Source organism: Tribolium madens, unplaced genomic scaffold (assembly GCF_015345945.1).
Source record: "Tribolium madens isolate multiple individuals breed KSU strain unplaced genomic scaffold, Tmad_KSU_1.1 Scaffold_96;HRSCAF=242;Tcas5.2_LG5, whole genome shotgun sequence".
Classification (NCBI taxonomy): domain Eukaryota; kingdom Metazoa; phylum Arthropoda; class Insecta; order Coleoptera; family Tenebrionidae; genus Tribolium; species Tribolium madens.
The window spans coordinates 2002968-2016672 of NW_025401068.1; the positions used below are offsets into that span (position 1 = coordinate 2002968).

The 13705-nt window shown below is 29.1% G+C and overlaps 1 protein-coding gene across 1 annotated transcript in view; it reads right to left on the minus strand.

Moving 5' to 3' along the window:
- LOC123013883 (transmembrane protein FAM155B) overlaps nt 1-13705 on the minus strand; it is a gene marked incomplete at its 5' end in the record, with an annotated part of 75340 nt that overhangs the window by 6536 nt on the left and 55099 nt on the right. The window contains one exon of the mRNA XM_044412737.1: nt 8914-9124. Coding sequence (XP_044268672.1) covers nt 8914-9124 — 211 coding nt within the window. The remainder of the gene's footprint in view (nt 1-8913; nt 9125-13705) is intronic.

Below are 13705 nucleotides of genomic sequence, written 5' to 3' on the forward strand. Positions count from 1 at the left end.
AATGTTGTGAGACCTCTAAAATCTCTAAAAACTACATATTTTAATTATACCAGAATAGAAATTTAAATATGAAAAACAGCAATTTTAGACGTTTCAACACACCTAAACAAAATTCTTTTGTCGCTTTTCTAACACTGAAAACAGATCACAAATAACTAAGTATATTATACATGAATCAGATTTGATTGATGAGGCCAATGTTTACAAAGTCAGTAACACGATTTTGCAAGAATCGATAAAATCTTAGAAATAGCCTTTTACGCAATTAATCATAATAAAGTCATTGATATTTTCATTAAATTGTTCACAAATAAATAAAAATATACTGTAAACGTTTCTACACTTAATTTTCGCCTCCTGATGAAATCTTCATGATATAGTATTGTTGGAAGAAATCCCGAATCACTTTTTAGAAATTGCAGTCAAACAACTTCTGGCAGTTAATCAAAATCTTGTCCACTGTTAAAGTTTTTCATCACTTTCTCGAACAAATTTATTTCTCCAAAGTTTTTTATAATTTAATTTATGATAAAATATTTGGGGCAATTTATCAATCTTTACGTAATCTTTAATATATTTCTTTATGAAAGATTATTGCGATTGATGATCTGCCACGACGAGCTGATTGAATCTTGGTAATTGAAACAAGAAATAATTCAAGGCATTTTGCCAATAACCTTGATTAAGCTCTGCCGTTTCAATAATCCTTTAATGGACGACGGACTTAATTAATGCACTCTTCAACATTCCCATCTCTTATTCCTTTGATCTCACTGTAAAATTGTCATAAAGGTAAATGTAACCCACCCCCGAAACAATTAATCGGTGGAACGGCATCTAATCGGTCGCTTTTGTTTCTGGGATTAATCCATGAGTGATCGATGGGGTGGATGGTGAACGTCAAGATAAGGGGACGATTAAATTATGGATGTATGTTGCCGGCAGCTGGGCCTTCAGCCACTGTCATTTTTTCATTTATTATGCTTAACTATGAAAAACTCCAACCAGGAGACCACCCAAATTATGATTTATTTATCTGATTAATTGACAAAACATTGATATTTAAAGTGTCTAAAATTAATTAATTAACATCTTGACGCCTCACTGTAGAATAATAAAAAGGCAAATTGAAGGAACTTTTGAATAACCTGAATGTTTTTGTAGCTTAAATTAATAAAGATTTACAGCAGGAAACGAGACAATTATGTCTCATTTTTATGATTTGAAGCGCACATTTTAATTTTTGTAATTCTGTTTTGCTTTTCTTTAAATTAATTGTGAATTTTATTATGGGCTCCCATTTTGTTGTCTTTTTAAATTTGCAATTTGTCGGCTTCCTAGACAAATCAATTTCATGTCACAAAATGCACAATTTTGTGAACATACAAAGTGATTTTTGTAGGGCCTACTTGAAAAATTTTTCAACTTTCAATGTAGCTGTGTTTTTGAAATTTTGCAAGCAACCAAAGTCAACCATTCTCAATTCAACTAAATTATTTTCAAAATGGCTGAACTTCCAGAACTATAAGAAATTGATTCCAACTTTGAAATTTTAAATGAAAACCATCGATATTTATTGCACTTTTTTAAACTGAGTAAAACGTAGCCTAGTTGTTGGTACTTCTCTGGCACATTTTTGATATACAGAGTGTGGAAAAAATGAAAAAATTCTATCTATAAAAATTTTGACATTTGACATTTTTTTATATCTATTTAACGATACTGATGATTTTGTACATGTTTTCTTTTAATTATTTAGTAAAGGTACAAAAAAAAATATTATATTATATTAAACTTTCATAACTTCTAAATTTTTGTAGAAAGAATTTTTTTGCTATTTTTTCCATGTTCCTGGTATCTTACCTTACATGGCATTTTTCTCTGGGGCGAGAGTTCGGGCGCACTGTGTATATTAATAATTTTTTGTCGAATTAAAGGAAAAGCACTTTTCGGACCCTTTACACTAAGTAAAATTTTTTCTTGCATTTGATAACCGTAGGTTTGAAGAAAGTAGCTCAAGATTCTTAACTATCAAATTCTAAGGCTAATAAGATTTTTTGAAAATGGTTATCAAAAAACAACTATAACTCAGTTTTTTTCAAATAGAATAATAACCTATTTTCTCAACGGTAATCGGAAGCATATCAAATTTCATGTAAGCTTTTATTTTCCATACCAATCTTCTTCAGCTTTTGAAATACTTATGAAAAACGGATTTTAACTCTTTAATTTCATCGTTAATTAAGTAGGCTTTGGAAAATAGTTAATAATTGACTTTTTAATTGACTTTGGCTTTTTAAATTTGTTTTTAACTGATTAATTATCGAATAAACAGTAAAACAATAACAATTATAGCTTATTATACAGTTATAGCTTATTATAAAGTATAGAACCAAGCGGTTTTTTAAGCACTTGCCTCCAGAAAATAATAATAAATATAAATTAAAGTAATATAAAAAATGTGATCGTATTTTGAGAATGAAATTTTGGCTTGTTTTAGAGTTATGTCAAAATTGCAATTTATGTATTTTTTTAATTAAATATTAGTAGGTAGTTGTAATCCTTAGATCATAACCTCCATGAAAAAAATGGTTTTACGGAGGGTTGCCATTTAAAAAAATTATTTTTTTTTGTTGAACTCAAAAACGAAAGAAAATTTTACATTTGAATTTAAAAAAATTTACATTTTTATAGTACTTTAATTTATCAATTAGTTTTTTCAAGAAATAAATAGTTTATGCAAAGAACGTTTGGTTCCATTGACAATTTTCCAAAGCCTACTTGATTAACGATGAAAATAAAGAGTTGAAATCCGTTTATTGTGATTATTTCAAAAATTGTAAGAGATAAGTATAAGACGTGTTGATAAAAATTTTCGTAAAAATCGATGTTTTTTCGATTGCCGTTGAAAAATTAGAGTCATGTTATTTGAAAAAACTGAGTTACAACTGTATTTGATAATAATTTTCAAAAAATCATATTCGCCTTGAAATTTGACAGTCGACAAACTTGAGCTACTTTAGAAGTGTCTTCAAACTTTCGGTTACTAAAGTACACAAAAATTCCACATATTCCAAAGGGTTCAAGAGCAGTGATTTTTTTTGAATAGACTTCTGCATATAAAAATTTTGATAACAAAATAGACATATTTTAAAAACTATTACAGATAAGTATCAACAACTAGGTTCGTTTTATTTAGTTTGAGAAGGCAAATACAAAAGTGCAATAAAAATAATTACTTTCAGTTTAAAATTTTAAAGTTGGCGCCAATTTCTTGTACATAAAGTATGTTTTTTAAATTTATGCTTGTGGTTCAATTAATAATTCGAAAGACGCACCAGATAGCTATCTCTTTCCAACATTTGTAAACAGCCTTGTTGCTCTCTCGCTACCTATTTGCGTAAAGTCGGTCTCGTTATTTCTCTCACTTTAACAAATGCGATTAAAGTAACGCAGTGTTAGTGACGTGCGTCAAAAATGTGTCTTACTGTCACGTAGGTTATTTGTAATTTCATTTTTAATAGGGGAAACTATTTTGAAGCTAATATTTATACTCTTTATATCGTCGTAACAATCGTAATTTAAGGATTTAAGCCCTATAAAAATCTTAATGCCAGGAAGAAGTTTTAATTTTTGTCTTTAGTACCACAAGTCAGAAGTTGTCAAATGTCAAAAACAGACGGAGGTCATGTCATGTTCTTGATTCACACTACCCCCACCAGCAATTAAAAAAAAAACTTTAGTTTTAAAAGTTTAGCCATTTTGAAATAATTTACTTAAATAAAGAATGGTCGATTTTGGTCGCATACAAAATTTCAAAGTCGTAGCTGTATTGAAAGTTGAAAAGTTTCTAATGTAGGCCCTACAAAAATCACCTTGTATAACTTTCTTGAAATCAAGTTTTAAACCCACACTCACACAGTCCAAAAATTTGCAACTTTCCAGAATCAAATAAAACTTTTTGTAACCCTTGCGCTTTCTTTTCATTAAAAGCTATAAATTTTGCGACTGCTGAGTTTTAATTACTTTTGTTGAAGCAGGTAGACTCGCCCCAAATTGCATATCAAGTGAAAGCTTTTAATTTTGTTTAGCTTGATGGAAGAGTGAAAAAATCGGACATGGTCGTCAAGAGTTGTGATCGCATCGTTAAAAGGTCTCGTGAGGGCCGTGTGGCTTATCGATTGATCTCGAAACCGTTAAGGTCCCTCTGGAAGAGTTCGAAGTGAGGGACGTGACCTGCAGTATGGCCGTCCGTCTTCTCAGATATCGTGCCAATCTCAATTACAACCGTAATCGTGTTAAATTGTGGTTTAGCACAACTGCCCTTCCACTATTCGTTTTCATTTGATATTTATCAGAAAGCTGCGCGAGGCCAGATGTCGTTTTAATAAAACCTGTCGTTATTAGAGGAGAGGAGGAGACGGAGGCGACATGCAAATCGGATATCCAGATTATATTTTCATGTTCAAAAGAAAATGACGGATTGCTGATAATGATACCAGCGGGCGCGCTCTTATAATCAAATATGTAAATAGTGGCGTTCACCTTTCTTACGGAAAATAAGGTGTAATCAGAGGAAAATATTTGAGGAATGAAGAAACGGGGTGGAAAATTCAACGAAGGAGTTTGCACTTTTATATACACATCATATACTTTCTTATTGTCTCGATCTCATTCCATTTTTCCCTAATTTGGAACGCAGGAGCTTGGAACATCAGCGTAATTTAGGCAAAAAATATGCTTTTGGAGTAACAATATTTCAAAACTACTAGACTTACATTTGATTTATTTTATCTAAAATAAAAAGGTGATTGAACCTCAAAGTGCACTTGTAAGTTGAGCCATTCTACAAAGTTTTATTACCTAGTACAAAATTTTTAGTGCATCTTTTTCTTAAACGACTTTGTAGTTTTATTAGAAGCAACAGCGTCAATAACGGTGACAATAGTTCGGTTTTAGCTTTTATTGCATGCATGTATTGATTATTTTTGTTGTAGTGATTTTTAAAAACAAATTAGAAAGTTAATCAATTAATTATTAAGCAATTTAATACATTTGAGTTGTAAGCTAGCAACTACTTATGTTACTCAATTCTACTAGAAGTACTTTCTTAAATTACCTACAATTTTCCTGCCGGAATCAAATTTATGACGTAACCATGTAATAGTACATTGTAGTGTAACAACTTATTAATGGAATTGGATGACAAAATGTCACTTAAATCTTGTGGGGCACACAAGTTTTGGTTTGTACTTTTCCAATTTTTATTTTATTAAATAAAAAATACTCGTACATATTATTTTACATTATTATTTTTAAAAGATCATGTACTCGTATGTATGGGTATCCGGAAAAACGTTGAAAAATTTTGGTAAGTGGTTTATTCCTAGATCAAAATAAGAAAAAAGTTCTTCCAAAGGAAACTAGAGCTGTGGATTGCTTTTCGGAATTAAGTATAAAAAATTCTTTTTTTTTCGAAAATGGTGCGTCGTACAAAAATAAAACAAAAAACATTTTTTGAAGATAATTAGCCAATAAATTAAAATCTACCAAAAAAAAAGAATTCAAAAAACTTTTTCTAAAGCAAAATTTTACGTCTTAAATAGATTGATTCGAGATTGTTTCCGTTTCCCTAATAAGGGTACACATTTTTGGTAACATTAGTCATAGATTCAACACCAAAAAAGTACCCCAGATGCAAACTTTTATAAATTTAGGTATCTCTACCGATTACTGAGATAATTAAATAAGAGGCTTTTTGCCCCCTATCTTCAAGGGCTGTTAGCTGTTTTAGGATGCATTTCCGGACAGAGGTCCATAAAAACTTTTTTTTTATTTTAACCTAAAGAGCCAATCCTCTAATTTTTTTTTGAATACCCTAAATATAATAATGTTTTATGTTAATGCACTGGCGGACACGGAATTTTGGACGATTTGTCATTTGACTGACATAAAAATGTAAAACGGACCTTAAGCAACTAACCTCACTTTCGGTTTTTGTAATTTTTATCCTGACAGCTAGAGAAAAAATGACAACAAATCAAAATAATTTATTGAACCTATATTAAAATACGTATTGCTGGCATTATTGTTTCGGAAAATCGACGCCAAAATTAAATTTCAATTAAAACTTTCAAATTTTAGTTTCAAATGTCAATCATGATGACAATAAAACATGGCTTACATTGTCATTTTTTGAACTGACATAAATTTGATGTCCAAAATTCCGTGTCCGCCAGTGTATTTAAATTATTTCTTAACATTGACAATTTTACATTTATATCTCAGTCTCAGGGTCTCACTACAAACAATGTAGCGTAATATATAAGTTTATGATGTAGTGGTCATAAAACCATTTTATTTGGCTTAAAAAAATTTAACGTAAAGTCTCTAGATTAATACTGAATTTACTACCACTTAGTTTCATTAACATTTTTCAGCTGGTTCTAGCTGTTTTCATTCAATAAAAATTAAATTACGCTCCTTTAAGATGTGTTTTTTTTAAATTTTTGTAACGTTATCAAGTACGATAAAAAAGTGATCGTTTTATAAGTATGATTTTTTTTACAATTTTTTAGTTTTCGAGTTTTGCACAATTTTTTTTTTTTAAATAGGAACGTACTATAAAACTTAATTTACAAAGGCTACAATGTAAGGATTACAACTATCTACGTTTTATTCAATCTTTATCGTAAACTTTTTCATTTAAGTTGCCCTTTTGAAAAAAAATTGTATAACTCAAAAACACAGGAAAATATGATACTCAAAACGCGTTCACATTTATATAGTATTGTAATTTTAATTAATTATAATCTGCTGTAGGCAAATAATTAATAATTTATGCCTTTTGTTCACCCTATCACCCTGTATATTATATGGTCAGTTATCGCTTGTATTATTATTCCCCATTTTGTGATGCTTGTCCTTGAGATATATTTGCCTGATTTCGTGGGATCGTATACAGGACCAGGGAAATAAAACCATGAAAGTCAGTTCTTCCATGACTGTGCCATGCTTCCCATGTTCAGCCAACAAAAATTCTTTACCTGAAGAAGATACAATAAAGGTATCGAAAGGTCGCGACGAATTTAATGGTCTTATTTCCTTTGTCCTATACACCATCTCCCACGAAATCAGGCAAATGTATTATTATTTTAATAAAAAGTTTTCATACAAAGTTGTTTGAAATTCCTTCAAAACTTAATTTAATAAGCTGCACACAAATTAAAAATTTATGCAGCAATGATTAATTTATTAATAAAAATTTATTATAATTGCTCAATAAAAAACTATGGAAGCAAATACTTATAATACATATTATACAAAGTGTTTATTTATTTGGTATTTGTAAAACAAATTGACTATTGCCGTATACTCTAACGTGTGTTCTCGTTTTTGCATTTTCCCAAACCTCTTGCTTATTTTCCGTTTTTCTGTTATTTTTATTTGGCTGTTATGATTACATGTTTTGTAGTAGTATTTTTTTTTAAATTGACGTTTAAAAACACTGTGTTTCAAAATAAATAATAATTTAATACTATAAGGTTACAGGAAATTTGTCCTTAAGTCTGGTAAAAATGATGCAGTAACAATAAGTAGTATTAGTACTGAATAAAAGAAAGTCAAAGTTTATACTCTCTACTTTAAAAATAAGCAAAATAAATTTTCTAAAAATTACTTCAGAGTGAGTCATTAATTTAAATTGGAATGTACACACAGGGTGAATATAAAGTATGGAACCAATCGTTTTTTTTTTAAAGTTATGCGTTTTTTTTTGTCAAAATTGCAATTTATGTAAAAAAAAAAATTTAAATTAAATATAAAGTAGACAGTTGTAATCCTTAAATCATAACCTTCTTGAGAAAAATAGTTTTATAGTGAGTTGCCATTTAAAAAAAAATGTAGAACACAAAAACAAGAGAAAATTTCGAAAAATTTTATTTTTGATAAAACATCACATTTTTATAGTACTTTATCAATTAGTTTTTCCAAAACATAAACAGTTTAAGCAAAAAACGTTTGGTTCCATACTTTTTATTCACCTGGTATAGGAAAACTGTTCTAGTATTTACTCTTTTAGATTTAAAAAAATATTTTGACTTTTTTTGGGCAAAGCAGCACAATTGACAGAATAAGTTGTTTGCAAAAGAATGCACTTTGTGTAATCCTGGAAACTAAATGCAATAACAGCTGCAGATACCGTTTTAAAGAAAACAAAATATTAACGGTAACTACATTACTAGTTTCTATATTTTTTTAAAAAGAAATATTATTAAACTTGAATTCAAACCACACTTATAACAATAAGACTTGGCACCTCAAAATTCCTGACTTTCTGACTTACAACTGTGGAAAAATTGTTACTATGCAGCTGTTAGAGTTTTTAATTATTTACCCGTTTCCTTAAAAATTATTGTAAATTAAAAAAGAATAAAGACTAATAAATTTTCATCGATAGCTTTGACGCCACATTTTACAAAAACACCAATTATTTACTAAACGAGTATGTACGAGGATTTTATTGTTTTTATTTTATTTTTTATATTGACGAGTGTAAGCAAGTATTTTAATGTAGTATTGAACGATTAATAAATTATTATTTAATTAGTTTTTTCAACTAATGATGTAGAAAAATCCAATTGGGACAAATCTTAAAGTCTTGTTTTTGCGTCTTCTTTGTTGAATAAAAAATAGTAAACACACTGAACTTAGGAACAGTGATGTTACTATTGCCATTAGAAGTATTTAAATCTTGATTAGAATTGAGGGCAGCTTTGGGGTCATAGTAATTTGGTCGGATTGAATCTGTTTGAGGAGATTTGATGTGGTAATAGCGCAAATTTGGGGGCATGTTGTATGCTGGTGATAAGGTTTATTAGCTCTGATAATTCGTTTGATGATACGACTACGTACCGAGACAGAGGAAGGTGGGTTCCCCGGCGTACTGTGGCGTGGGATGAGCCGTCTCCCCCGGCGGAACGGTTTGGTTCGTCCAGTCCCCCGGTAACAGGTATGGGCACTGCTGCTCCACGTCCTGGCACACACTGAGACAGGGCCGCACGCGCTCGTCTGCGCGTGTGAAATGAGGCACCAGATAACTGCACACCCACCGCCGGTATGCTTGCTGGAACACGCCAACCAACGATCATTCATTTCGACAAATAAACTACTAATGGGACATACTAATATGTCCACAGGAATCACTGCCGACACAAACTAAAGAAAAAAACGCTTTGGTCGAATGTGTGGAAAAACAAATTAACATTTGAGAGAGGAGTGAAGTGGAGACTAACACACGGAAAACGGCTGGGTTTGGCGAAATTATATTTCGGTATAAAAAGCTCACTTTCACGTGGGTTCTACTTTACTTCAAACATCGAATCTAATTATGAAAAATCCCACCATATTTAATATTACATAAACACGTTATTATGATATCAAATAACAAAATATTTTAGTAATTAAGAGTATCTACATAAATTATTTCGGCAGAAATGGTGGATGCGCCGGACAAATAAATATGACTAGGTTTTCTCTTTTATAAGAATTATAATAATAAATATATTATTAATGTAAAAGAACGCTAGTATTTTCGTATACAGGGTGTCCAAGCAAGTTGGTAAAGTTCAATATCGACCTTTAAATGATAAAATTAAAAAAAAATTATATAGGAAATTGAATTGATTTGTATCTACATACGAGTACATTACAATATTAAAAAAAGTAATATGTATGTATAAGTGTCAATTTTAAATCATTTTGCAAAATTATTAATAGTTAGTGAAATACAATATATATATATATATATATATATATATAGGTGTCTCAGAGTTGGCAAAGTTATTATTGATCTTTCATAGATGATAGATACTAATCTAGTGCATCACTTAAAATTATTTTCAACTACACAGCATGTTCTAAAAATAAATTACAATACAAATTTGTGTTTTTTAAATGAAACACTTTATGTTCTTTAGCATTTTTGAATATAGATTTTAAGCCAATGTTTTTAATGGTCGATTTTACTTGTTTTTTTGCACTTTTTAAATTTTTTTTACTAAGACAGCTAGAACAATTTTTTTTTTACTTCTACAAAAAAAAGTACAGAACTTAAATCTGTAACAATTTTTTTAGTATTTTGCATTTATAAAGATTAAAAATGATGAAGTTTCTTAAAAATTAAGTAACTTAAAAAAATTATGGAATACCCTACTTATTGTTTTTGCATCTAATAGACCGTTAAATTGTCTAGCTGAAAATATAAACTTTTAAATGTTTAGAATTGATAAATAAAAAAATTTAACATGCAATATTAACTGTTGCAACAATTCCACCACGGATCACTTATCCGTTGATTTATCTGGAGATACGAAAAGTTGACATAAATACAAAAATTTGATTTTTTTTTATTGTAAAAATAAAGAATAATGGATTCAGTGTAACATAAATGTGATTATTAAGTGATATTTCTTCTATCTCTTGTGCAACTGTGCATTTTTTAGCTACTCAAACAATATTTTTTTAATGTTTAAAGTTAAATATCTTTTTAGTTATTGATTATAAACACCTAAAAGTAAATAATTTTGGAAAGACAATTTAATAATCTCTTAAATGCAAAAACAATAAATAGGGTGTTTCATTTAAATATTTTAAGTTATTAAACTTTTAACAAACGTCTATATTTTTTTATCTTCACAAATGCAACACACTAAAAAAATGTTACAGTTTTATAGCTTTGCGGTAATAAAAAAAGATATTTCTAGATGTCTTAGTTTTTGTATAATAAATTTTTTAAAAAGGGTAAGCAAAATCGACCAATAAAAAAATAAAAAACTTAAAAACATTGTCATAAAAATCTACATCCAAAAATTTTAAGAAACATATGGTGTTTTGTTTAAAAAAACACAAGATTATATTGTAACCTATTTTTGGGATACAATGTATAGTTGAAAATAATTTTAGGCGATAAACTAGATTAGTATCATCTATCAATGTTTTATATAAGTTTTTTAAATTTTACTAATTAAAGGTCACTAATGCTAAAAAAGAACTAAAGAACTAAAGCTGAAAAAGAATTTAGAACATGCATCAACTTCGAGATCATTTCAATAAATTTATTATCAAAATTTATAATACCAGCTTGTATTTTTTGCAAAATAACTTTTGTTCATACTATACACACTCTTTTTATTATAGTTTTTGTAGCAAGAAATTTATTTTTGCCCATAACATTGTACTTATTTACTTGCAGTGTGTTTCTATCAATAGTATTTAACCCGGAATTCTATCTTTAGATAATAAGTAGTAATGTTTATTCTTAGGTATACGATTATAATGCTTTCAAAGAGCAAACAAACACACAAAATTTATAAAAATCAAAATTTTGACAATATTTCAACATGAAAACATAATCATAATTTTTCAGCAAAATTTCTAGAGATAAAAACAAAATTTTTGGCTATCAATTCACCAAAACATTCATTTGGTGGTTTCCGTTAAAAACACAGACTATATCCAGGGTGTTATACATATAAATGGATAAAAATCACTTGAGGAATTTTCGTTTTTCAAGCAAGACATATAACACGGGGTAACATTTTTATTATTTTTAACAAAAAAGTTGTTACTTTGAATAGAAGCAAGTTAGGTATATTTATCAATTTTGTGATAAATTGACCTCAAATTTGCATAAAACTAGCATCTCCTGTGCCAGTATATTCGCAAGAATCATTATAAGATAAAATATGGTTATAACCGCAAATGCAACGGGCCATTAAAACTGTATAAACTTAATAAATAAGCCCGTTAATTCACTTCCAGTAAACAGAATGTCAGTAGTAGAACTCATTGTCTATATTGGCTAAAACATTCTTGTAAGTATTAACGACTTTCGTAAAAATTTATATGGGCATTTTATACGGTTGTTCGTGGAGGTACTTTAAGCATATCATTGATCGCATTATTTTCTTAAAATTATTACCAAAATAACGATGCAACTGCTATTTCGTATAAGAGGAAATAAAATAAAATATTATTGGTAAATAACCTAAGGAATATTGTGTATTGTTTTAATGCCAATCAATTTTTACAACGAATTTTCCCATTATGAGAACAGCTGTTGTTTAGAAACACTTAAATGGCAAAGGTAAGCGATATTCCAAGTAAGTTCTCGATACTTATCTGCAACTGACTGACATACCAAGAAATTGATTTTGTTATGAAACTTGTTAGATAAGCGTCCATGCAAGCAACATGACCGTATTTATAAGCGCAAATACGATAATCGAGTGTTGTAATAGTTATTTACAATGTAAAGTAAAGTAGGATTTTGTAGCGCCTTGAAGCCAGGTTTATATACTATTTTTTTGCAATTTTGCAACCATTCAATGTTAACAATAACAACAATTTACTCGTATTATAAATTCTGATATAACGGATACAGTGCGATCAAAAATAAGTCTTTCTATCAAGTAGGCGTACTAGTTGAGGATGTATGTCGCACAGTGGTTCGTATGTTAGCTAGATGTCAAAAAATTCTTTTATAAAAATTGAAATATTGATCTAAGCAAATTGAATTATCAAAACATCTAAAATGAGATTTCTTATTTGTCACGACACACGTTTTAAATTTCTATGCTTGCTTGATAGACATACTTTTTAATCGCACTGTATAAGTCAAAGTAAGCGAAACATGAACCAAGGCCACCCTAACCACATGGCTAAACGGGCTACAGCCCCGGAGCGCCAGCCTTTTAGAGTGGCAATTTTGCTTGGTAGTCATACACTTTGTTTGTAAAGATAAAAAATTAAGAAGTTTGTCAAAACATCCTATTTATTGATTTTGCATCTAAGAGATTTAAGACATTTAAAAGTATGTTTTAAATAGACAATTCAACAATCTATTATTAGTTGCAAAAACAAAAAATAGGCTATTTCATTTAAACTATTTAAGTTGGAATTAAACTAACCTCAAAGAAAATATAAAAAATAAATAAATTTAGAGAACTGAAAGTTAAATATAATGATGATATTAAAATTAAAACAACAAACAAAAAAAAAAACAAAGATCAGTTATTTAAAGTATGTTTTTACAAAATTCTACTTTTTTTGTCTTCACAAAAAATGCGATTAAAAACTGTTAGACCCTTAAAGTTTGTATTTCTTTTTGCAGTAGTCATTTCGTTGTTTCTATCTGTCTTAGTTTTTGTGTAATAAATACATTTTTAAAACGAGTATACACGGTGTACGCAACCAAATATACAAAAGTCACAAAACACTGGATACAAAAAATATTATCCAATTTTTAAAAATTTGTAATCGAGTTCGTATCGGAATATATATTATTGATTGCATCTTACAGGCGCAGGCCTCGAAAAATTATGTGAAACACTCTGTATTTTTGTCAGAAAAACAACTTATTTCAAAAACTGTGTAAAATCGTTCAATAGAAGCTTATCTTTTAAAGACATTGTAATAAAAAGTTTCATCCAAAAATTCCAAGAAACATAATATGGTGTTTTATTTAAAAAATATTGTTGAAAATAATTTCAGGCGATGCACTAGATTAATGTCCTATATAATATTTTGTTTTTGACATCTAGCTAACATACGAACTACTGTGCGACATACGTCAATTATAAACTTTACCAATTCGCTGGGGCACTCTGTATACAGGACAGTTCAGAGCCTGACGATCTGGCGATGC